This window comes from Molossus molossus, unplaced genomic scaffold (genome assembly GCF_014108415.1).
Source record: "Molossus molossus isolate mMolMol1 unplaced genomic scaffold, mMolMol1.p scaffold_m16_p_9, whole genome shotgun sequence".
Classification (NCBI taxonomy): domain Eukaryota; kingdom Metazoa; phylum Chordata; class Mammalia; order Chiroptera; family Molossidae; genus Molossus; species Molossus molossus.
The window spans coordinates 4106948-4133438 of NW_023425403.1; the positions used below are offsets into that span (position 1 = coordinate 4106948).

A 26491-nucleotide genomic window follows, 5' to 3' on the forward strand; every position below is an offset into this window, starting at 1 on the left:
CCTTTTCAGCAGAATCACTGACAGTACACGGAACCGGGCCTGAGCCAAGGGCCAGCACGAGCCCATGGAAGAACAGGTGGGGGTCCCTTCTTTTCCCACAACTCAGTGCCCATGTGCGTAGGGGACACACACAGGCATTGTCTACAAACGGCAGAGGGTTTTCCTGTATCTAAATGCCGCACGGGGGTCCCAGCGCCCTTTCGGAAGAAGCCATCACAGAGCCATCTCTTTGCGGCCTCGAAAGGCAGGACAGCCGTGTGGCCGTGGTTGGTGGAGAGGCACACGGGTCAGCACGGCTCTGTTCCTGCTCTGGATGACGGGCAAGGGGAGGGTCTTCACGTCGCATGTCCAGCTTGAAGAGCGCTGGCCCCTCATCGGAGCGGGAGGTGGGAGGCAGCAAGACTAGGGAGCCCGTGCACTGTACACACGGGCGGAAGGAGGGACGAGAAGGCGCGCTCGGGCGGCTGGACACCTGCACGCTCTGCACGCTCCGACAATATTTGTTAAGAGCGGCACGCGTGAATCTGTGGCATGTACAGAGACCCAGAAGAGACGAGCTCGCTAACACTCAGGGTCCCGCGGCCGCTGTGCAGTGACTGCTCTCCGCGGTCGGAAGCCCCCAGACACCGCAGAAATGTACCTGCCCCGGCGCAGGCAGGCCAGGTGCACAGGCCAGGTGCACAGGCGAGGTGCACAGGCCAGGTGCACAGGCGAGGTGCACAGGCGAGGTGCACAGGCCAGGTGCACAGGCGAGGTGCACAGGTGAGGTGCACAGGCCAGGTGCACAGGCCAGGTGCACAGGCGAGGTGCACAGGCCAGGTGCACAGGCGAGGTGCACAGGCGAGGTGCACAGGCCAGGTGCACAGGCCAGGTGCACAGGCCAGGTGCACTGCGCAAGCTCCTCAGCGGGGCAAGCACCTGAGGAGCTCACCTCGCACAGCTAGAGTGACATCATAAACACTTTGAAGGGCTTGGTGTAATGGGGCTCTCCATAAAATTTCTGGGTTAAGATGACATATTTTAAATTTTATTTGGAAGTCATTTCAAATCTATGAAAAAGTTGCAGAAAAATGAATAGTATAAAGAAAAACTATACAGACATTCTTTATCTGATTTATAACATTTTACCCCACTTCACTGTATTCTTGTCTCTCTCTCTCTGGAAAATTACATATGAACATAGAGAAATTCTCCACAGCACAGTTAACTATTTCAGGGAATATAATATTAATATGACCACACACATGCAATCAGACACAAACAATATGACCCGTGCACAACCACACACACACACAACCACACAGACGCCCCCACACACTCTTTTACTGGTTGTCTTTATTTCGATCTATAACTCGTGTTGGTGACACTGCTACATTTCTTAATAAATTCTTGAGAAATGAGTAGACGAATGTTTATGTATATATAAATGTCACCACCCTGATCCCAGACTCTTACTCAGTGAGGTATCCCACTAAAGTCAGGAACAAGGAAATGAAGGACACTCTCTGTTTCTACATAACACTGTTCTGGGTGTATTTGCCAATTCAATTAGGGGAAAGATTAGGGGAAAGAACCAGCAATATAAGAATTGGAAAAGGAGAACAAAACAAAACTACCTCTATTTGCAGATGATATATGGTGTACCTGGAAAATTTTAGAGAATCAGTGATAAAACTAATTCAAATAATAAGAGAATTCTGCAATGTAGTATGCTATACAATCTACATGCAAAAATCAATAGCATTTGTATAGACGAATAATACCCAGTTAGAAGATATGTTGGGCGAGAACAATTTGATTTCCCCCTGGAAGTGGGATCGCTGGGTCACATGACACCTCTATGTTGAATGTTTTGGTGAACCTCCAGCTGTCTCTATACCAGCTGCAACACCTTGCATTCCCAGCAACGGAGAACAGACATTCCATTTTCTCCACGTGGTTGCCAACACTCGTTATTTTTTTGGGTGGTGGTGTTTAACTTTTGTATCCTAACTGCTGTGAGGTGATATCTCCCTGTGGTTTGGATTTATATTTTCTTGATGATTAACGATGTTGAGCAGCTTTTCATTCACCTGTTTGCCTCTTTAATATCTTCTTTGCAGAAATGTCGACTTAAGTCCTTTGCCCATTTGAAAGTCAGGTTATTTGTCTGCAGTTGTTTTTGTTTGTTTGTTTGTTTGTTTTTTTAGTTTTTGCTATGGAGTGAGAGGAGTGTCATATATGTTTTGGATATTAATCCCTTGTTGGTACATGGTTTGCAAATATTTTCTCCCATTGTGTGGGTTGCCTTCTCACTCTGTTGTTTTCTTTGCTGCACAGAAAGTTCCAAGTTTGATGTGGTTCCACGTGTCTGTTCTCAATTTTGCTGTTTGATGCCATACCCAAGAAACCAACACCAACGCCAATATCAGAAAGTTCTTCCCTTCTGTTCCCTTCTAAGCATTTTACGGTTTCAGGTCTTACGTCTGGTTCTGCAATCCACTTTGAGCTGATTTTTAGGAATGGTGGGAGATGAAGGTCCAGTTTCATTCTTCAGCAAGTGAATATCCAGTTTCCTCAAAATCTTTTGCTAAAGATACCCTCCTTTCCCCTTGCTGGAGTTTGACACCTGTTGAAAATAATTTCATTGTATATGCGAGGGTTTACTTCTGGACTATTTTGTTCTGTTAGTCTGTCTGTCTTTATGTCACTACTACATTGCTGTGATCCCTGTAGCTTTGTAATGTGTTATAAAATCAGGAAATGTAAGGTCTCCAGCATTATTCATCTTTTTCAAGATTATTTTGGTTATCTGGGCACCGTATACATTTTGGCTATATGTGGTCCCATATAAATTGTAGGATTGTTCTTCCCATTTCCATTGGGATTTTGATAGGGATGACATTTAGTAAGCAAATTGCTTTGGGTCGTATATAAATTTTAACAATATAATTTCTCCCAATCCATGAACATGGGATGCCATTCCATTGATTCATTGCTTCTCCAATTTACTCCAGCAATGTTTTATAGCTTTCTGCACACACATCCTTTGCCTTCCTGTCTAAGTTTATTCTTCCACATTTTATTCATTTTGATTTTTATTGTAAACACGATGGTACTTATGTGAATTCAGACTTCTTAAATTTGTTAGGACTTGTTTTGTTACTTAACATGTGATCCATCTTGATGTTCCAGGTGCATTTGACAAGAATGTGTTTTCTGCTGCTATTGGGTGGAATGTTCTAATATGTCTGTTAGGCTCACGTGCAATATAGTGTTCTTCAAGTTCTCTGATTCCTAATTAATCTTCTGTCTGGATCTTCCATCAGAATATCTGTCATTTCCATTATAGAAAGTGGCTACTGAAATCCCCTGCTAGTATTGCGATACTGTCTATTTCTCCCTTTGGGTCTGTAAAGGTTTGTTTCATATATTTGGGTGCAGTGAAGTTGGGTCCATATATGTTTCTAATTGTTATATTCCTGCTGAATTGACCTATTTATTATCATCTAAAGTTCTTCATTGTTGCTTTTGACAGTTTTTGACTTAACGTCTATTTTGTTTAATGTAAGTATGGCCACCCATGCTCTTTTTTGGTTATCATTTGCATAGAATCTTTTGTTCATTCTTTAACTATGTGTGCCTTTAACTCTATAGACATTCTCTTATAGACCACATGTGGTGAATCTAGTTTTTATATCCTTTTAGTCACTTTATATCTTTTAATTGGGGAATTTAATCCACTTACCTTTAATGTTATCACTGATAGAAAAGGACTTGCTATTGCTATTTAATTCATTGTTTTCTATTTGTCTTGTAGCTTTTTGTCTCTCTTTTTGTTCTTTTCTATTTCATTGATTTTTTTGTAGTGACATGCTTTATTTCCTTTCTCAATTTATTTATCTTCTATAGGTATTTGCTTTGTGGTTACCACGGGGCTTGCATAGAACATCTTATATTTAACGATCAATTTGAGCTGATAACTTCAATCATATACAAATACTCTAATCTTTTACTTCTCTCAATCACACCCTTTATGTTATCAGTGTTACAAATTGCATCTTTTTATATGATGTATCCATTTACATATATTTATAGTTACAGTATTTTTATGCTTTTGTCTTTTAACTTCTATGCCAGAATTAAAAGTGATTTATGCACCATTACAGTATGACAGTATTTGTTTATATATTTACCTTTACTAGTGAGTTTAAACTTTCATAGGCTTTTGTGTTCATTTCTAAGGTGCTTTCATTCCAACTTGAAGCATTCCCTTTAGCATTTCTTGTATGGCATTCCTAGTGGTGATAAACTTCCTCGGCTACTTTTTAATCTGGGGAATTATTGGTCTACATGTGAAGGGTAATTTTTGCAGATACAGTATTCGGTTGGCAGTTTATTTCTCTCAGCAATTTAAATATATCATCTTACTCCCTCTGGCTTGCAAGGTTTTTGGAAGAAATCCATTGATAACATTAGAGAGTTCCCCTTCCAGGTGAAGAGTTGCTTTTCTCTCGTTTCTTTCAAAATCCTGTTTTTCACATTTGACAGTTTAATTATATGTCTTGATGTGCATTTTTAAAAATTTATCCTAATTTGAGTCCACTGAGGTTCTTGAAAATCAATGCCTGTTTCCTTATATAGATTTGGGGAGTTTTCTGTCATTATTTCTTTAAATGAGCTTTCTGCCCCTTTCTCTCTTCTTCTGGACTTCCACAATGGATACATGGTCAACTTGCTGGTGTCCTGTGAGTCCCTTTGGATTTCTTTACTCTTTTTCATTGCTTTTGTTCATCTGACTGGATAATTTCAAATGACTTGTCGCTGAGTTTGCTTTTTTTTTTTTTTTTTATTAATTTTTTTCTTTATTGAGTTTTAGAGAGAGGGGAAGGGAGAGGAAGAGAGAGATAGAAACATCAATGAGAGAGAACACTGATTGGCAGCCTCCTGCATGCCCCCCACTGGGGATCAGGCCTACAATATGGACATGTGCGCTGACCGGGAATTGAACCAGTGACCTCTTGGTGCAGGGTTGACGCTCAACCACTGAGCAACACCGGCCGGGCGAATTTGTTAATTTATTATTCCACTCTGTCAGTCTGCTTTGAACCCCTTAGGGACTTTTCTAGTCTATTTATTTAACCCCCACATTTCAGTTTGGTTCTTTCTTATTTTCTTTCTCTTTGTTAATATTCTCATTTTGTTCATGCATTGTTTTGTTGAGGTCATAAGGCATCTTTATTATGATAGGTGTTTTGAATTCTATATCACATAATTTATATAACTCCATTTCTTTAAGGTTGGTTCCTGGAGATCAATCTCGTTCCTTTTGGGGGCCATGTTTCCCCTTTTCTCTGGGTCTCTTGTAATTTAGCATTGTGGGGCCGTGCATTTGAAGAAACAGCTACCTCTCTCAGTCTTTAAAGAATTAGCTTTGCGCAGAAGAAGACCCTCACCAATAAGCCTGGCTACACATCCTGGGACCATGAAACCTTGTGTGTGTGTGGTGGGGAGTGATTTTGAAGGGCCTGAGAGTACAATTTCTCAATGAGACAGGCTTGGCGGTTTCTTTTTCAGACGCTCAGAATCTTGCGCCCTCTGGTGGCTGTCTGAGACACTTCCAGTTCTGGTTTTACAGAGATAAATCGCCCCATCTTGTTCCCAGCAGCCACCCAGCACCCAAAGTACGGCGGATGCAGGAGAGTCGGGGCAGATTCAGAGAGAGATCTGAAGATGCTCCACTGCTGGCTTTGAGGATGGAGGGGGGCCAGGAGCGAAGGGATGCCGGTGGCCCCTGGAAGCGGGAACACGGATTCCCCCTAGAGCCTCCAGGTGGAGTGCAGTCCTGCCCGCCTTGATTTCAGCCATTCCAGTAAGCCCAGCGGGACCCACCAGGCTTCTGACCTCCAGAACTGTAGAAAAATAAGGAATTTGTGCTTTTTACCCACTAATGTGTTCCAGCAGCTATAGGAAGCCAATGCATTGCTATTAGAAACAGCGTGGTGAATCTTTGGGCACACAGTAGGTTGTTCCCCGAGAGGAACTCCTGGAAAACTTTAAGGCATATTTTGTGAAAACGGGGTCCAGAGGGTTTATACCAAAATGAAGATGCATTGTTAATGAGTAAGAGGGCCTATTCTCTCCTTTTTTCCCTATACCAGGTATTATCGTTTAATTTTTCTGATAAATTGATATAAAAAACAGTGGTATTATTTTAATAAATTTTCTTAGTTTAGTATTGTGGATGAAGATATATTGACAAGGTATTAATTATTCTGTATTCTTTAATGAGATATATTTTTATATCTTGCCAGTTTTCCTGTTAGAATACGTATCTTTTTGTTGTTGAATTAATTCTGCATTTATTAAAATTAAGAAGTCTTGTCATGTAAGTGGAAAATATGTTTCTCAGGTTGGCATACGTTTTAGTATTTTTATAATACTTTAATGAATAAAATTTAACTTGTATTATGCCAAATCTATAATGCTATTCCTTTGTGATTTCTTTTTTTAAACACTATCTTTATTGTTGAGAGTATTAGAAATGTCCTCCTTTTTCACCCCATTGATCCCCTCCACCCTGCTCCTTCCCTCCACCCTTTGTGATTTATTTTGTTGCTTATATAGTTTTTGTCCCATTGTAACTGGAATTAATCTATATTTTCTTCTAGCTTTTCCAAATTAAGTTTACTCTTGAATTTTAACTTTCAATCTGTCTGAAAGTTTTTTGGTGAAAATGTAAGTAGGGATATCATTTTAAATGTGTATAAGTACTTGGATATGTGTTTGTGCCAATACCATATAGTATTAATTATTGTACCTGCTCCATTCCCCTGTTTCATTAACCTGGTAAATCCCAGATGTACTAACTACCACTCTCTGATTTGTATCTGCTTAGTCTCATGTGGATGACACTCTTGCTAACATATCTTTCCTCAGTTAGTACTTGAAAGAAGAGGGATTTGTCTTAGTTTACCTTGTGTACCTAAAGATTACAGTAAGTGACACACAGCATAACCCAATAAGCTCTGCTCAATGAATGGCTCCGTTAGAAGAGAAGCCAGATAAAAAATTTAGCCCCAAAACCATATGCGTATTTGAAAGCAAGAACAATACGGGACTATAATACATTCAAAGGGTTTTCAATATCTCCCCACACTTACACCCACAATAATCCAATTAGCAGAATGGGGACTAATGCGAAGGCAGTTGCTCTTGAATACAGAAGACCACGCAGTTTAGCAAGTGAGTTAGACTGTAAGCATTCAGACCTGGAGCTTCATTACCAGCCTTGTCCGATCCCCTCACTGAGGCAGTACTGTTAGGAAACTCTACCCTCGGAAGGTTCTTCACACTGAGCCAAACCATGATTTCTCTATAAATGGGAACTTATTGCCCCAAATCTCTCTCCCTGAACTACAAAGAACAAAGCAAGTTTCCCTCTACCTGATAACCTTATGAATATTATTTAAACAAAATCATCATATTCTTATTTGTAAATAATTTTTTCTAAAGCTGCTGTATTCCTGGGTGTTTTGAAAGAAAACAGAAACTGGATCTTTGAATTCTAATTCAACCTGAAACCTACTCAGGTATTTACCTTGGCTGAAATATCTACTCTAAATAGTAAATCAGTAAGAGCGTGATGTAGAGAGGGTGGCTTCTCTGTGGTCCAGAGACAAACAGACTTTAGGAAGCATGATAGTGGTCATTCAAGTGGTGATACAGCTTCACCACGATAACCAGTGTCATCACCATGATGATAACCAATGTCATCATCATCATGATAAATAATGTCATCATCATCATGATAAATAATGTCATCACCATGATGATAACCAATGTCATCACCATCACGATAACTAATGTCATCACCATCATGATAAATAATGTCATCATCATCATGATAACTAATGTCATCATCATCATGATAACTAATGTCATCATCATCATGATAACTAATGTCATCATCATCATGATAACTAATGTCATCATCATCATGATAACTAATGTCATCATCATCATGATAAATAATGTCATCATCATCATGATAACCAATGTCATCATCATCATGATAACTAATGTCATCATCATCATGATAAATAATGTCATCATCATCATGATAAATAATGTCATCATCATCATGATAAATAATGTCATCATCATCATGATAACCAATGTCATCACCATGATAACCAATGTCATCACCATTATGATAACCAGCATCACCACCATTATCACCATCATGTTCATCAAGAGTTAGTGCTTATCATGTGTAAGCCACATTTCAATTTTTTAAAATATGCCAACTCATTTCAGGCTTGTAACAACCTTCGACTTAGGCAGCATCAGTGAATCCCTGTTACTGATGAGGGACTGAGGCAGACAGGCCAAGACACTTGTCCAGGGTAAGACAAGTGGAAAGAGCAGCGACCTCAGGAAACAAACGCCGAGAGTGTGGCCCCTGAATCCGCGCTCTCGTCCACACGCTATTTTGTCTGTCTCAGTTCCTCACAGTGTACGTACTGGTTTGGTGGTGGTTGTTTTATATCACTGCGGTTTTTTTTTTAAAAAAAACACTCATCTGAGGACTACTAGTCTGGCTAGAATATTGCCTAAGGAGAGGCTCACTGTGTTTTAGCAGAAAGCTGGGATTCGGTCCGGTTTTCTAACTGAAGTTCTGGCTATGACTGAAATTATTTCTAACTCTCCACCACTAATGAGGAACCTCACATGAGTACTCATTTGCCGGATCTTCAGACTTCTTCTAAGTAGAAGAGCTGAGCCATCTGGTTTGCTTGTCAACCCCCTGGGTCAGAACAGATGGCGCGCACTGGTTGCCACCAGCCTCTGCAACCTGGCCTCATCCTGCCACGCATGCCTGTTTCCTGTCCTTCTCCCATCCTCTCAGCAGCCGAGAGCAGCTTCTCGTACATTAACTCCCGGGGAGCACGCAGGAGCCATAGCAGATGAAGACTTATATACGCGTTCCGTTAGTTGAGAGCAAAACCAATATATCCATTTTACAGCGCTCACTGCCTGCTTTTTTTGCATTGTCAAGTGGGAACTAATTTTTATGTGTTCATTACATATCAAAGAATTCGTTATCTAGTAAATTTAGTTGTTGATGCATTGTCCTCAAGTCACAGTCATAAAATTTTGAAGACGAAAAATAGTAATTCTGGAAATCAATGGTACCATTTGTTCCTCAACCCTCATTATAAGGTGACCAAACCCCAACATCATCCCTGTCTGATAAAGTTTGGGGAGGGGTATATTTGTGAATAAGGCTGTCCCTTGCTCTGTCCTCAGGAGAGTTATTCAAGAAGCAAGTCGCTTAGCCAAGTGAGTGGTTCGAATTGTTTGATATCTTATTTTCTAGCCAGTCTCCATATTTTCTTGTCCTATATATGTAAGCTTATTCTTTTTTTTTTTTTCATCATCCTCACCCGAAGACATTTTTCCATTTTTTGTTCAGGTAGAGTGGGAGGGAGAGAGAGGAAGAGAGACAGAGAGAAACATCGACGTGAAAGGGACACATCGAGTGGTTGCCACCTGCACGACCAACCAGGGCCGGGGACAAACTGCAACTGAGGTACGTGCCCTTAGTGGGAACTGAACCCGGGTCTCTCCGGACTGCAGGCCGATGCTCTAACCGCTGAGCCAAACCAGCCAGGGCTGTAAGCTTATTCTTAAAATTAAATGGATATATGAGGCTTTTAAGGGGAAGATCTGAATTCTTTAGGAATACCTTACATATGATTTAACTCATCAACAAATATTATCTGGATCTATACTTTATTACATTGTTCCTTTAAAGTAATAAAGGTATAAACGCTCCTTGTTCACTCAGTCAGGTGTAACCAAGGAAGCACCATGATCACACCTTGCCAAGGGGCTGGACGGGCTAGCAGTGAGCTGTCTCCCGAGGGCTAACCAGCTACACCGAACAGTGGAAGTTGTACTTAAGAGTGTGGGAATTTCCCTAATGGGAACAGTGGTGAAAGTACATACCCACTGTCACAACAATTCGGAGCCAGCCATGACCGTGGCCTCGACATACTAAACTGACAGATTAAGGGAGGGAAGTTTCGGGGAAACCAAGTAAATAAGGAGGAACAGGGGGATTTGGGGTCACGAAATCTTTGAGAAATTCACTCTTTTCCCTCCCTGTGGAGGTCTCCGCATCTCCAGTAGAATTTGACAAAATGATTTAATGGGTGACATGGGCTGAGGAATAGGAGCTACATTGCCGATGGCAGATCGCTTTCCAGGGCGAGGGCTAATGGTGTTGAGCAGCGATTGCATGAGAGTGGGGGTCATTTGCAAACTCAGCTGTGAGAAGTAGAGTCTGGACACCGGACCGCTGACTGGTGGAATGGAAGGGTCGTGGTTCAGTGTGTCCGTCCTTCATTGCTTCCTGCAGACTTGAGATATTGACCACGCTGAGGGGTGTGTGTGTGTGTGTGTGTGTGTGTGTGTGTGTGTGTTTAAGGGGAGGAAGACAGAGAAGAAAGAGAGCGAGGCTTAAACTACGGAGCAAAGAAATGGACCCTAAATTACTGAGGCCGGCCGCCAACTCTTCTCTTCACCGTCTTCTCTCAGACTTTCTTTCCGAACTTGCCTTCGCCTCTCCCAAGCCAGTGTAGGGTCTGCAGTACCGCCCCCCACCCACCTCTGCATTACGCTCCCTATTTCACATCCTCTGTCTTAGCTGTGCCTCTGATTGCCCCAAAGGCAGCCCACCCGGGGTAATCGCTACCCCGTCTGACCTTCGTGAAATCTTTGAATGTACCAGTTGGCACTAATTGTACCTAGTAGTTAACTGTACAAAACTTCTCTGTGTTTTCAGGACCTGTTTGCTGACGGAGCGTCTTAATTCATTCCGTAGCTTCGCAGGGTCGCTTCGGGGATTTCAGTTACTTGGAATGTGAAAGGAGAGAGCATCTGAACCCTTGCTTTTATTCCTATAAAAATGGTATTCTTTCCACCCCCAATGTGTATTATTGGTTTCGCATTTCACTTCCAAGGTAAGAAACTAACTTTTGGTAATAGTACTAAATTTAGCATGATCTCTGATTTCTCCCCTAAACTCCCACACACGTATGACTCCTTCGGAGCTTTGGCCGAGCTCTGTGCTATATTAAACTGAGCTGTCTAAATGGCAAATGAATACTTTGACCATTGGTTTCTGATAGAGGGATATAACCACTTGTGACATTTATTAGGTTCGTATTTCTTGAAAAATGTCTATTGCAAAACTAACGTTAGCAATTCTGATGTAACCTAAATAAAGAGAATCTGTGGATTTTAACGACATCTGTGGTAGCTTAAAATAATGCACAGTGAAAAGATATTTTGTCCAGTGTAGGCTGAACTAAAACTAAAAAGAAAATGTCAGTTTTATCACATTAAAATATATCCATGCAACCATTTTCTTCAGGTCTCTAAAACTAACTTTCAACAATTTAAATCATGTTCAATAGTTTAATTATATTTCAAATGATGAAGATCATTTATAAACTGCCACGGATCAATTCATGTTATGTAGCCAATATAATGGAAATTGATAAACTGTCTACTGTGGGCTTAAATAATTCAATTTAATGGATGATACTACGTCTTCAGAACTTTTTGGGGAAAGAAAAGTTATATTGGTATATCTAAGGAAAGTTATATGAGTCTTTTATAGGTCATGATTTTTAAAATTTGCTAGTATTTCCTGATTTCTATATGTCGGTGACATAGATAAGCTCTAAATTGATACTTCAGAGTTAGGGAATATGTTCTTAGCTGCGTGGCTAATCAACTCCCTCTTCCTCTTAATCACTGTGTGTGTGTGTGTGTGTGTGTGTGTGCGGCAGAGGGTAGTTGGTGGTAGTGGGTTCAGGGGGTGGTTCCTAGTCTCACACATTTATTTTGTGACATTTTTTATTTTATTACCAATCAGTCTCAAATTTCAAGTACCAATATATTTTAGATGAACATAAATCTTTCCATTTTCCTTCCATAAACACGTGCCATCGCTCTGAGCGAGGGCACATGCCCCCACGCAGGCGGGGTCCCTTGCTCCAGGGCTCTATAGAAACGTGCGGCTCTTCTGGCTTTTCCATTTTCGTGGCCATCGGCCACCTTAATTAACAAATGAACAAATTCATTGACAAAACAACAAGTATAACTTATGAACAATACTTTTTCAAGACAATCTAGGTGCCTGGAGCTGATGGATTGTTTTAAAAATTAAGAATATGTTATGTTTTCTGAAATCGGGGGTGGAGAAAAGTTATATTCTTCTTAGAAAGTTGTCTGGGTTGCCCAAGTGTTGCCTTAGATTAGGGTCCGAAGTATAATTACTTTATACCAGGCCAGTTAGGAACTGCCGGTAAATAAGAAATGTGATTAAGTCCTTTTGATGGAGTTCTATGGGTCACAGGCACAGTCGCCTTACCAGCCACATAACCACTAGGACTTGTAACTCGAAAAGCACTTATTGCAGAAAATGTGTACAAGTTGAGATGGTTTTAATTTATTTAGAATGACAAAATAAGGCGACACGAAACACATTAAATCACACAGTCTCAAGAAGCACGGCATAAATGCAAGAAGTTGTGGGGGCAGGACACCGCTGAACACATGACCTGCACTGGGAACTCACTGAAGAACAAATTCCGTGAATCAGTCCTAAGCGCTCGCTCCCTACAATGCCAGCCAATAAGGGACTGAAGCGTGAACAGCAAACCCTTTTCTACTTCCAGGCTATGTTTGCATAATCTTTTGGAAAACATTAACATCTCCCTAGTTTAGCGATCCCAAGAGTTATGGGTAAAATGCGCATCGAGGTGTTAATCCTTTTGTAGACATCACTCAGAACCTTCCACATGTTTGCTTACGTAGCCACACCACTCCTGTGACACAGGAGAAAAACGATGCTGGAAGGCCCGTGGTTGAGTGCCCAGAGAGTTCGGGTGATTTTTCTAGAATTAGCAGCAGAGCCCACATGTAGACCAGGGTTCGCTGTCTTTGCTCTATTCGCTTAGAAACACCTCTGTTTGAATGGCAAGAGCCACAGAAATGCAAGCATCCACTTACTGCAACTGGATTTGCATAAAACACTGCAGTCAAAGGGATACACAAATCAAGTCCAGACTCATTTGGCCTCTGATCTTCTGCTGTGTACCCTGGTCAATGTCCTTCTGACACATGTGCGTAAACTAAGCGCGTTTTTCCTTCTACATGAGGTTGCCTGGCTTCCCTCTAGACCCCTGTCCCTCTCCCACACAGCGGTGTGCACAGACGCTCCCAGCAGGGCGCCACATGCCAACGACTCACATGGTGAAGACGTCCAGGGTGTCTCCGGCGGTCCTCGCCATCTCGAAGTAGGTCTGCAGGATGTTGACGGTCCCGGAGAGCGCCTCATGACCGCAGCCACAGAACAGGGCCACGCCGGCGTACAGCAGGATGGTGGCGAGCAGAGAGGCGTAGGGGATGCCTCCCAGGCATTTAATACAGCATTCGAAACACCCTGCACAGGTCAACAGAGAAAGGGAGAAATCAATGTTTTCCCGACGTCAGCATGATGGGCAAGCAGGTGTGCATTCTAGGTGACGTCGGGTCAGCCTCGTCAATCCCCTCCTAGGCTGCCCTGCTGCTATGAACGGCCGGTTCCTTAGGGAAACCCTTCTTCCCCACGAGAGCACACCCGCTCAGCTGCCGGCCCCTTCCTCAACCCCCCACCGGCAAAAGCCCTCCCTGCACACCCAGACACCCTGTGACCATTGAGCTCCACGACAGGCATGCCCATCATTCCCTCTTATTGCTCTCGAGTCCACATGCTGAAGCTTCCGTGTCAGTGAGATGTGTCCTTTGGAACGCCCTGTGGCTGTCTCTTCCCAACACTGAGTCCACACCTGTCAGTTGGGAACCCAGCTGAGTGAACTTGCCACCAGCAATCTTTAACAGCGGAAGAGAACAGACCGACAATGTCTGAGGGCAGGGCATGAGCTCAGGCAAGGTATTTGGGCATCTTTTTGGTTCAGATGTTTATGGGGGTTGCTTTTATGGTCACCCACAGTGCAGATGTATTTCTTGCTGTGCTCATGGCGAACCAAACGAGAAAGACATCGGCGCAGGGGAAAGAGAGGCCAGGGCAGGTTGGAGTCCTCACCCGCCACTGTGTGTGCTCCCAGCAAGTTCATTCTTCTGATTTCATCACCGGCTAAAAGGCGACAGTAAGAATTTCCCGCAAACGATTTTTGTGAGCATTAAACGAGATGATACATAAAACAGTGCGTGACAGAGGCACTCCTCAGCAAACTGCCATTATTAGATGTAACTAACATTATAAATATTAATCATGATTGCACTGTGATGAGGGTTTCAAATTTCTCTGACCACATCATCACTTTTGAAGTCTTGTCACGCTAGCCTTAGTTTTCAAAAATTGGCTTTAAGCGTTGAGTCTGAGAAGTGAGAAAACCATTGTTGCTAATATTCGAATTAAGCGTCAGAATTTTCTAGTTGACTGCGAGGTATCTTCTGAAAGATGGACTAGAAATGCTGAGGTCTATCTGTTTTGCACAGAGAAATACGGATGAGATGCTGTGTGCCAGCCCGTGGTGAGGAGGGGCATCTAGGTAAGGGGCTGACAGGCTAAGGGGACACTGATGTGTCTCACTCGGGCCACGTGTGCCCCCCCCTACACACATTCTATTCCAAAGAATTCCTCCTGCTTTTCTCTTTTTGGAAATTCTTGATCAAATCTCTCTTTTGTAATGTTGAAGCTGCTCAAAAACTCTCCACATCATTGACTTTTTCTTTCTTCAGGAACAAATAACACACTAGATTGGAAAAGGCATTGTCCTTTATTGTCCTTAAGTCACAGGGAGACCCGTGTGCACTTCATCCGGAATGCACATATGTTCGTAGCAACACATGACACACACAGTGAGTGCAAAGGTCCTGTGAGAAGTAACTTCATAGTCAGAGGGTGGGCTGGTCTGCTGTGTTAACACTGACCGCTGAACTGACCTTAAGAGAATGTCGGTTCATCTCATCTGCTCCGGAGGAGGTGAAACAGGGAGCCTGCATACCTCCCTGCTTCCGTAGCTCTTGCTTGTGCAGGTGAAATCATTTCCTGAACACTCCTCCCCCCAGTGCGTGCGCGCACACACACACACACACACACACACACCCCACGTGGGGAAGTAGGAAAGGTTAGAACAGCTTGACACTTCATGTGATAGGAAGAAATATCTCCAGCAGATGGACGAGACTGGTGTGTGTAGTATCTGAATGTCATTGAACACAGTTGTGGGTGGGGATGAGCCGGGTAGCAGCAAAATCTGTGGACTGTTCTCTGTCTCTCCATGTCATAAAATGTACGTCTTCCTGATCATTTAAAAATTTAAACCAAAAGAAATAAAATTAGTACCAACCCAAGGAAGAGTTACTCCTAAGTTTGGCCAGTGCCCCAGATGGCCCCACGACCTCAAATCCCGTTCCTGTGTGATTTCTCTCCCCATTACTGGTGAAGAATTTGATAGGGGTTTGTGAGATTCCTACTGCAGGCACGAAGTGTCAAGACCAGAATAGCATGCTCAGCCAAACCCTTCAGAATGGAAGTTCAGATGTAAAGAAAACAGTCTGAACATCAAGTGTACGGATAGAAATGACCTCTGCTGGGTCTTGACCTAAAGCCTAGAACGGAATGGAGTTGAAATCAGGAGGCGCCGGGCTCAGGAACACACGAAGGGAGACACTCACAGGTGCTCACCCTACTGCCCCCAGGACGCCCGATTCATCCCTTCACTAATTCAGAGTCAGTTTCTATTCATTTCACGTTTTCTTGACTGACGTCCAGATGGTCCAATACCAGCCTCCATGCAGGAAAGTTAACCCTAGTTACCTAAACTATATATTCCCAGGGCGTGGGGACAGTCATTAATTATAGCTTCAACTGAGGAGTGACTTTTCAGTCGCATGAGAAAGATCGCAATACGGGGTGAACCCAAACGGACAGCCCTGAGTTAACAGGCATTTACGAAGGAGCTTAGGATCTACAAATTAAACGGGAGTATTTCTTTGACTCCCGACGTAAATGCTGCCACTTAAATTGCTCAGAACTTCATCACCCGTAGGATACGTGCACCTTCCTCTTAACCTCTGTTCCTGCCAGCTCAGCCCAGAATCCTTCCCTTTAAGCCCTGCTCCTCTGCAACACTTGCACGCAAAGACAGACCCACGAAGTATCCCGTCTTGCACATTGTGCACTTGTGACCGGCTGGGTACTGATGACCCCGCTCTTCGCTGGGCTTGAGCTGCCGACTGGATGGGAACGAGGGCTCGGAGCCCCTCTGGAAGCGGGGCTCCCTTCAGCACTCTCTCCAGCGCCCAGAGCCCCACGCAGCTGCTGGCAGGGGACGCAGCTCCTCCACACCCACGGTGAGAAGCGGTCCTGGCAGAGCCGCGCGTTGCCTCGGCAACCGGCTCCTGGGAGATGCGCCCAGGAGATGCGCCCAGGAGATGCGCCCAGCCGCTCCCCCGCTGCGGCTGCGGCCTCTGCGGCCACCCGTGCCCACGTTTTACGGCCCCCCGGAGGAGAAACCGGCCTGTTGAATGAGTATCACTGAAAGCAAGGCTGGCCCTGGAGAAAACACTCCCTTCAGAAATTATAAAGACAAAGGAGGGCGCCTTGCAGCAGAATCATTGTAAGGACGGGGTATAGTGAGGCTGGGGGCCCGTGGGCAGGGACAGAGCGAGGCTTCAGGTACTGGGCACGGAATTTGCATGCGAGGAGCTACTACCTGCGACACAGAGAAGCATTTCTCAGATCAGTTGCTCGATGCGTCCGCTCCCACGAATGGACCCTGAAGGAGAGGGTGGTGGGACTTTCAACACCGTCCGAAACATCAGCGTCGCCCACGGTTCTGTGGGGCATCGGTTGACTTATCCCAACACAGAAACGCCCAAGGAAATAAAAAGTCTTGAGATAGTCTATTTTTTTTTTTTTTGAAGATGCGATATATGGTTAATTTACTTCTATTTAAACGTAGTGAAGTAAACACCAGCCTTTGCCTTTGCTCACTCCACAAAGTGCCCCACAATAAGTGATGGGAAAGGACTAAAAACCAATAAAACAGTCCGGCTGGTGTGGCTCAGTGGTTGAGCCTCGACCCTGCACCAAGAGGTCGCTGGTTTGATTCCCGGTCAGGACACAGGCCCAGGTTGTGGGCCAAACCCCCAGTGAGGGGCGTGCAGGAGGCGGTCAATTGATGTTCTCTCTCATCGATGTTCTCTCTCCTTCTCACTTCCTCTCTCTCTAAAAATCAATAAAGGAAACAAAAATTTAAAACACAAACAGAAACCAATGAAACAGGTACCGTGCGGCGGCGGATCCTGGAAAGGAGGTTGACAGAGGGGACGGACGAGGACAGTCTGCTCAGGGACACGGTTTCAGCAGCCTTTACCAGTGGGCTGGCTCCTCTCTCCCAGCCTGCAGCAGCACCTTGTCATCACCAGGCGTCCAGCCCGCCGCGTCTGACCGTGGGCGGTCCCTTCCACTCCGCGGGTCCACAGGCCTGTCCCGGGGCCACAGCCACCACACTGCTGCAGAGCGGGGCTCCTTTGTCATGGAGGAAGTTCCCCAACTTGCCCGTCTTCCTCTTGAACGTCCTGCTATTCGAGGCCTCTCGCATTGCCACCGGCATTTTAGATGCCGCGAGTGAACTCATTTACAGGCATTTACAATCTTAACATACGTTTTAGAATTTATAATGAAATTGTAGATAACTTTGTTTTATAATATTTTTAATTTATTCATCTTCACATATTCTGTTTCCCTAATAATTTCAATTTCCTTCCTTCCTTCCTTCCTTCCTTCCTTCCTTCCTTCCTTCCTTCCTCCCTCCCTCCCTCCCTTCTTCCCTTCCTTCCTTCCTCCCTTCCTTCCTTCCTTCCTTCCTTCCTTCCTTCCTTCCTTCCTTCCTTCCTTCCTTCCTTCCTTCCGCACCACCTCACCCCTGTCTCCCTCCCTCCTTTCCTCCCTCTCTCTCTCTCTGATTTTAAAGTGCACAGTTAGGACAGCCCATGTTTAAAACAGCACATCCTTTTCATTCCGGTTTTGTTGTAAGAGGTCCACCCCAGGTTAGCAGTGAGCTCTCTGCCCATGCAGAGACAAAGGCTGATGAGAAGACATCCCCCTAACCCCCGACAGTGCAAACATCAGATGGGCATCGGGAAGCTCTCACTGTACAAAGTGAACACTCTGGGCTGCGTCAATGGTGGGGGAATGTCTCCCCTCAACCGTCAAGTTCTCACTACACAGAGGCCCATACACACAGGGACAGTATCAGTGGGTATCATAGTAAGTAATGCCAATGTTTTTCAATATGACTCTTCTTTTTGGTGTGACTATTTTATGCATCATCAATTTCTTTTCTAAACTGTCTTTAGTTTTACTTTCTGTGGCTACATTTTGCTATACATTTCCTAATGTCTTACAGTGAATGCTGCGCTCATTAACTTTTAGTCTTTCATTTCTAACAAAAACATTTAGCCCTGGTCGGTTCGGCTCAGCAGTTAGAGCATCAGCCCGCAGACCAAAGAGTCAAAGGTTTGATTCCGGTCAAGGGCACGTACCTAGATTGCGGTTCATCCCTGGCCCTGGTCGGGGTCGTGCGGGAGGCAACCAGTCGATGCGTCTCTCTCACATCGATTTCTCTCTCTCTCTTCCTCCCACTCTATCTGAAGATAAATGGAAAAAAATGTCCTCAGGTGAGGATTTAAAATTTTTTTTAAAAGATATAATGTTCCCTTCTGATTTTACTTAATTCTGCAGGTTCTGATATACAATCTTTTCATTATCGTTCACTTGTAAATATTTTCTAAAGCCCATTGTGAGTTCTTTTTGTGACACATTATTTATATAGTTGTTCTCTTTGGTTATTTTTGGTTTTCACTTCCAAATATGTGAGAGATTTTCTGTTTTTCAGTGTGTCGTTTGTTTGTGTCTTAATTGCACTGCTGTCAGAGAGGAGACCTACTGGGATTCACGATGACTTCCTTTATCTTGCCTTTTTCATTATTTTTCCGTCACCCTTTATCCCCCATACCGTCCTCCACCTCCAGTCCCACCTCCCCCGCAACCGCACACTGTTGGCCTTGTCCATGATGACTTCCTTTAAATTAGATCTTAGACTTGATCAATAATATTCTAATAACTATGTAAGATGTCAGATGGGATGAGATTTATCGGGATGATTACTTAGTAAGTTACATAATGTCTAATCACTGGGGTGTACACCTGAAACTAATATAATAATTATGTCAACTGTAATTTAAAAAAGAAAATTAAAAATGATAAAAAAAATAAATTAATCTTAGACTTGAGTTTTGCCATCTCTAAAGGTAGCCGAGGTTGAGGTCACAAGCTCAGAGCAGAACTGGCTGATATCAAGTTCCGAGGAGACTTTTTCTCCTTCACTAACACCGAGGTAATGGACAAGTCATTATCCTACACGGAATCTTCGTCATCATTGCTGTTCTGTTTATTTTTGTTTGGTTTCATTCTGTATTTTCAGTTCATCCTTCCACTAAAGCCCTTCGGAGACCTGCTCTGTGACCCAGGTGGACTCCGGCCGGCTCTGATCCTCTGCCCAGGGCCCAGGATTCGTGGGCAGTGTGGCAGTGAGCTCGCACTTCCCAGTTGCTCGGACAACAGTACAAACACATCCTTGGTGTAAAATAGAGCAGATCAGGAAGATGACAATATGGTTCAAAACTGTGCTTTCCACAGTCACCTGTATAGCAAACAGACTTCCTGGCCAGTTACCCCTTTAGTTAATGACATAGTTGTCTCTATTTTGAAAGCATTCTAGACTATAGCTCAAATAATGTCCCAATATTAGAAAACTTTACCAACATTTTATATAAATATATTCCTGGCCTGAACAAAGTACAGCATTCAGGTAAATATTGAGATAGCTTGGGACGAAGTTGCATTAACAAGATAATACACTCAAACGGCAGCATTTAATTTAGATATTCCAGTCATTGCTATAATACTGTGCTTAAAGTATTCCCAACTTTAAAAAGAAATTCTTGAAAAAGGAACTGATTATGCAGAGATTTTCTTTATACCCTCCTAACGTGGCTGGGTACCAAAACCACCAGGAATGTTGTCAAAAATAGAGATCCGAGGATCCCCTCCGCTGAGAACGCCTGTTCCCCTCGAGTCCAGCCGACCGACGGGCCCGGCACCTGGAGCCGTGCCGTGTGACATGCGATCCTACTAGACGCCAGCGCACCAGGAAGTGAGCGGATGAACCACATATGTGTGCAACCCAGGGATTAGAAAGGATTTGCTCTAAGAATTTTGAACAAGTTATTGAACAGTCTGCAGCTTATCACCAAATGGCATCAGGAAGAATTCTGAGCAGGTCCATAGGAACAGGGCCAGGACCTGACGGGCTGGCCGGAGGGATCTCCACACCCCCGGGCTGGTTAATTACACGCAGGCGACCACTCAAACTGTTGAGCATTGATACTGACAAGTAGCTGCATTTTCGAAAGAAGAGTGACTGTTTTCTTTTAAAAATATTTTGACTAGGAAATTTTTTACCATAGTAATATTTACAATTCAGAGAATTTTATTTTAAAAAATATATATCACTCATTATAGAACATTCTGTACTGGTCAGCATGACTTAGCAAGAATGTTTTGATTAATTAAACTTATTTCCCTAGGGCCAAAAAGGTAATTGCTTCAGTAATAATCGGAGCCGCACTCTGACTGTGATAAATGGGCCCCGAGGGCGGGAGGGCCGGGGGGGGGGGGGGCGGGGGGGGAGCCCTGGCCGAGCACGAGCAGAGCTGCCCCGGGAAGGAGGCCGAGCCCAGGCACCTGCCCTTGTTCTCAGCACTCCTCTGGCTGGGTCGGAGGGTGTCACACATCCACGTAACACCCTCTCAAATTTGTCCGAAGTGCTGTTAATTCGATTGTCCTGTTATCCAAGCTGCCTAGCAAGCCTTCCCCAAAATACATCAGCTTCAAACAACAATGTATCCTGGGGTCTCACGTCCCCGGGGCTTACTGGACACCAACGGACCGTGTTCACTGGCAGCCGGTCCCGCGGTCACAGCGAATGGGGCTGGTCAGTGAACGCCCAGCCGCACCGTGTGCTGGTGGTTCTGCCGTGGGTGTCCTGCCTTCCCGGGAGCACCTCCCTTCAGGCGGCCCCTCTGAGTGGCTAGTTAGGCTGTCTCACTGCTGCCTGAGGCAGAATGCATGGCTTCTGTCCACCGGGACCTGAGAGAGGGGGGGAGAGAGAGAGAGAGAGAGAGAAAGGGAAGGAGAGAGAGAGGGAGGGAGACAGAGAGAGAGAGGGGGGGAGAGAGAGAGGGAGAGAGAGAGAAGGAGAGGGAGAGAGAGAGAAGGAGAGGGAGAGAGAGAGAGGGAGAGAGAGAGAGGGAGAGAGAGAGAGAGAGGGGGAGAGAGAGAGAAGGAGAGAGAGAGGGAAGGAGAGAGGGAGGGAGAGAAAGAGAGGGAGGGAGAGAGGGAGGGAGAGAGGGAGGGAGAGAGGGAGGGAGAGGGAGGGAGAGAGGGAGGCAGGGAGGGAGAGAGGGAAGGAGAGAGGGAGGGAGAGAGGGAGGGAGAGAGGGAGGGAGAGAGAGAGGGAGGGAGAGGGAGGGAGAGAGGGAGAGGGGGAGGGAGAGAGGGAGGGAGAGAGGGAGGGAGAGAGAGGGAGAGAGAGGGAGGGAGAGAGAGAGAGGGAGAGAGATGGAGGCAGGGAGAGAGGGAGGGAGAGAGGGAGGGAGAGAGGGAGGGACAGAGAGAGGGAGGGACAGAGAGAGGGAGGGAGAGAGAAAGGGAGGGAGAGAGAGGGAGGGAGAGAGAGAGAGGGAGGGAGAGAGGGAGGGAGGGAGAGAGGGAGGGAGAGAGGGAGGGAGGAGGGGAGGGAGAGAGGGAGGGAGGGAGGGAGAGAGGGAGGGACGGAGAGAGGGAGGGAGAGAGGGAGGGAGAGGAGGGAGAGAGGGAGGGAGAGGGAGGGAGAGAGGGAGGGGGAGAGAGAGGGAGGGAGAGGGAGAGAGGGAGGAGGGAGAGGGAGGGAGAGAGGGAGGGAGAGAGAGAGAGGGAGAGAGCAGGCTTCCAACCTTCCTGGAGGCTGAGCCCAGGAATGGCAGAGCATCCTGTCTGCCACATCCCACTGTCAAGTAGCCCAGATGTCGGGCTTGAGACAGGACCTTGAACCCTGGATGGGAGGAGTTTGCAGCCATCTCTAATCTGCCACAAAACCGTCCAGTTTAGACTTGAACTCTCTGCCCCAGCAGTGCTTTGTTCTCCAGGACACTCATCAGCATCTGCATTATTTATCGGACCTGTGGACTTTGTTTATTGACTCTCCTCACCAAAATGTAAAAACCATGCGGTCAGACATTTCTGGGTTCTGCTTAGTTTTGTATGCCCCATTCCTAGAAAAGTATCTGACACGCGATAGCTGCTCAATGAACATGTGTTGAACACGTGAAGTAATCGGAAACTTGTTCTAACAACCGACTAGGATGGGGAAAGAAGAAGTCAGCAGCCTCTAAGCTTCCACCATGCTTGCCTTGCAGATGGATGTCAGAATCATCAAACTGCCCCTTTGGGAGCAAGACGGAGAAATTTGGAAGATGGATATTAGTTACCAAACTAGTTTCCCCTTTTTTGTTCTGGTCCCATACCTTTCCCCAAAAATCAGCTTATTTTTCTTTCTGAGTAACTGAAACAGTGTCTATACAGGTTTGCTAGGGAGGTAATTCAAAAGGCTTTCTGTAAGTCATCTCAAATTTGTAGAAGAAAACGCTCGGATTAGAACACCCATCATGCATCGAAGAATCTGGCAATGTCTAGACTCGTACTGAATGTACCTGCCTCTAAAATTCTGCTTTGATAATCACACCATGCAAGGGATTATCAATATGAGTCTCCATCAAACAAGACAAACACATACTTCTTCTCCAAAAACAGCAGAGAAAGAGCACACAGGAGACCCTGGGCACCTCAGAACTATTGAATTCCAGACAGAAGAAGCTCATGACATTGACAACAGAGGAAACATCACTGGTCTCTTCAGCAAAGGAATTTAACAAAGGAAGATAATACTTTTTTATAAATTTATTTATCACAAGTTACTTGCTGGTGTTCAATAACATTTTTTATGATTTTGAAAATCACATGTTAAGTATTGCTTCAGAATAATGTGGTACCCAGAACGTGTAAATTTTGCTATTGGCTTATGTCATTATGTAAATATCCTGTGGATTTCCATAAAACAAAACTAGTGTTTACATCCAATGTAAGCTTATTCTTAAAATTAAGTGGATGTATGAGGCTTTTAGGGGAAGATCTGAATTCTTTATAAATACCTTACATATAAGTTAACTCATCAACAAATATTATCGGGATCTATAACTTATTGTGTTGTTGCTTTAAAGTAATAAAGGTATAAATACATTTTTAAAACTAATCTTGAAAAAAATTACATTATTAAAATTAAATTGGTCAAAAAATATGTATATATATGTCAGTGTTTACAGCATAGGGCAATAAAAAATGTATCGATCACAGTTCTCTTCAAAATTCCAGTGAAAAAGGCCAAGTTGGGACCATCCACTGGCACTCTCCAAATACAGTGATACCTCGGTTCTCAAACGCCTCCGTTTTCGACCAAATCGGTATTCGACCAGGAGATTCGAGAAACTTTTGTCTCGGAATCCGAACAAATATTTGGAACTCGAACTTCCGAGATGAGCCGAGTTGAGCCGAGTGGCGTTCATTCGGCCCAGCGCGCCTTGCTCGCGTCCTCAGTGTGAGTGCAGAGAGAGAGTCACGCTTTGTGGAGAGAGTCACGCTTTACACTGAATTTAACCCTTAGACATACTGTACACTTTTATTTCTTGTTGAGACTTATGTTTTTCTACATATTATATACAAATTAGGCCAGTAAATAGGCATTTTCTGGGGCTTGGAACGAATTAATCCAGTTTCCATTATTTCCTATTGGGTTTCATTGCTTCGGTTCTCGAACAATTTGGTTCTCGACCGTCCTCCTGGAACGAATTATGTTCGAGAACCGAGGTATCACTTGTACATGACCAACCGCATATAGTGTAGATAGAATTAAAGTATTTAAAATATAACTGAGGCATTTGAAGATATGCTTGAAAATAAAAATGATTTAAAAGCCAGTGACTAAAATAATTACACAATCATTCCTAATTATCAAATTAAACTTGTGAAAGAAAAACTAGAAAATAAGGAGTACACAGTTTCTTAAAAGACAGCATGCGTTGTCCCGACCAGTTTGGCTCAGTGGCTAGACCCTCACCCTGAGGACCAAAGGTCATCTGTTCAATTCCCGTGCCTGGGTTGCAGGTTCAATCGCAGGGGCAACCAATTGATTTATCTCTCTCACATCAATGTTTCTCTCCCTCTCTCTCTCTCTCTCTCTCTCTCCCTCCCTCCCTCCCTCCCTCCCACTCTATCCCTATCTAAAAAAATACAACGGAAAAATATCCTCGGGTAAGGATTAACAACAACAAAAAAAGATAGCATGAATTACTTATAGAAAATTTCTTTTTTTAAAATTTTGTTCACAAAAATTTACAATGACATTTGCAGATACAATATCTTTATACACAATGATAGTTTCTAATGCAATTTGACATTCTGAAAATTGCACATTTATTCTAAATCTAAAAGGCAGTCACTAAAAATTTGTATTGTATAGTTACTACACTATACAGAAATTTGGCATGGGGCAAAATTTCAAGCCATAGTCTAAAACATCACAACGTAAGACTATTTTAAAGTACCTTTCTTATAGTCGAATGTTATTTCAAAATACATGTAGAACAGAGAACAAACTGTCTCCCGATAATTACATCATGCTGTTTTACCATGAATATTAGCAAAAGTTTCAAAATGGGTATGCTTCTTACAATTAGTCACAAACACATTCTCTTCTGGAGGGGCTCAGTGGTCAGCGCATAGCTAGAAACAGGCAGGTCGGCAGCATCTCAGAGTGGAAACAGCATTTCTGTGAGCACCATCTTTTGTCAAGCACCAGAGACTTTAAAAAGCTAAATATGTTTTTAAATCCACAGAAGAATATTTTTCTCCTCTCTCCCTCCCTTTCTCTTATCAGAGGAGTTATTGTGACATGCTTTGCTCCCTAAAGGCCAGGGAAGCATTAGTTCAAAGTCTCTAATCAATCTTTTAAAAATATCGTAGAGGAACTATTGATTTTATTTGAGCCAAGTATAAGCCTGTCATTTTGTGGCTTCTGTTACAGTCTGAATGAGCACCATGATCATAAGATATAAACACACTTTTTTTTTTTTTATCACAGAGATACTCCTGACTAATTTGTTCCATTCCCCAGATACTTCCTGTCCCTTGTTTCTTTTGATCATATGTCATCTGAGTCCTAGACAGCGGCTGACACATGGAGGGTCAGAGAGAGCTGAGAAGACAGACATGCCTGTCGCTGTCCTTCCGTTCTGCTCGCCACTGGGCGCATCTTCACGAGAGCTCAGCCCACGGGTGAGGACCTGTACTTCGCATAAATCTCCGTATTCCACGGCACTAACCCCAGAACTTGATGAATGCACATGAAGCTGATTCTCAGTTCCTGCCCGTCACCTCTAGGGGCTTGAAGCCCAGACGAGAAGCACGCCCAGGGAAAGCCGAAGTAAGACGAGTCCACTCTCCCGAAGGACAGACTCAGCCGTGGGCTGGTCCTCCTGGACAGGGGCGCGCCCGGGATTTGGTCGTGACCTTCTGAGGTCAAAGACGAGGGTTCGGGTATCTCGACACATCGGGCATTTCATCCAGAGTTTGGCTCATGACACCGCAGGCACGGGTTCCCTGGAGGGACTCATCTCTCTGTGCTGTTCCTTCTGCGGTCTCAGTTATGAACGTACAGGAAGGTCAGGCCAACGTCCACCATCAACACCCCTCTCCTTCCATTCAGCACATGGTCAACTCAATGACATTGGAAAATGTATATACTGGAGTCGCGACAGTAGAACAAAAGATGGAGCTTAACCACAGGCAAACCTCAGAAGTGTATTTCATAATGTAGAGAAGAACGGTAACTTTTGTCTGTGGTCACGACTGGTCATTGGTAAGGTAGGATGAAAAACCACACAGAAAGTAATAGCAGGACTGTGTCATATTACTGCTTTTCCTCAATAAGTAACAGTTGCTTAAACTTTTCTAGTGTGTGTGTTTAAATTTTTTTTTTTTCTATCCTCACCCGAGGATATTTTTCCATTTTTTGTACAGATAGAGTGGGAGGGAGAGAGAGGAAGAGAGAGAGAGTGAGAGAAACATCGACGTGAAAGGGACACATCGAGTGGCTGCCACCCGCACGACCAACCAGGGCCGGGGACGAACTGCAACCGAGGTACGCGCCCTTAGCGGGAACCGAACCCAGGTCTCTCTGGACCGCAGGCCAACGCTCTAACCGCT

General features: G+C 44.2%; 1 protein-coding gene across 2 annotated transcripts in view; it reads right to left on the reverse strand.

The window, feature by feature from the left end:
• Positions 1-26491, reverse strand: part of GPM6A (glycoprotein M6A) — a 235950-nt gene that overhangs the window by 23893 nt on the left and 185566 nt on the right. For both annotated transcript variants that reach the window (XM_036250180.1, XM_036250181.1), the window contains exon 2: positions 13309-13501. In XM_036250180.1, coding sequence (XP_036106073.1) covers positions 13309-13501 — 193 coding nt within the window. The remainder of the gene's footprint in view (positions 1-13308; positions 13502-26491) is intronic.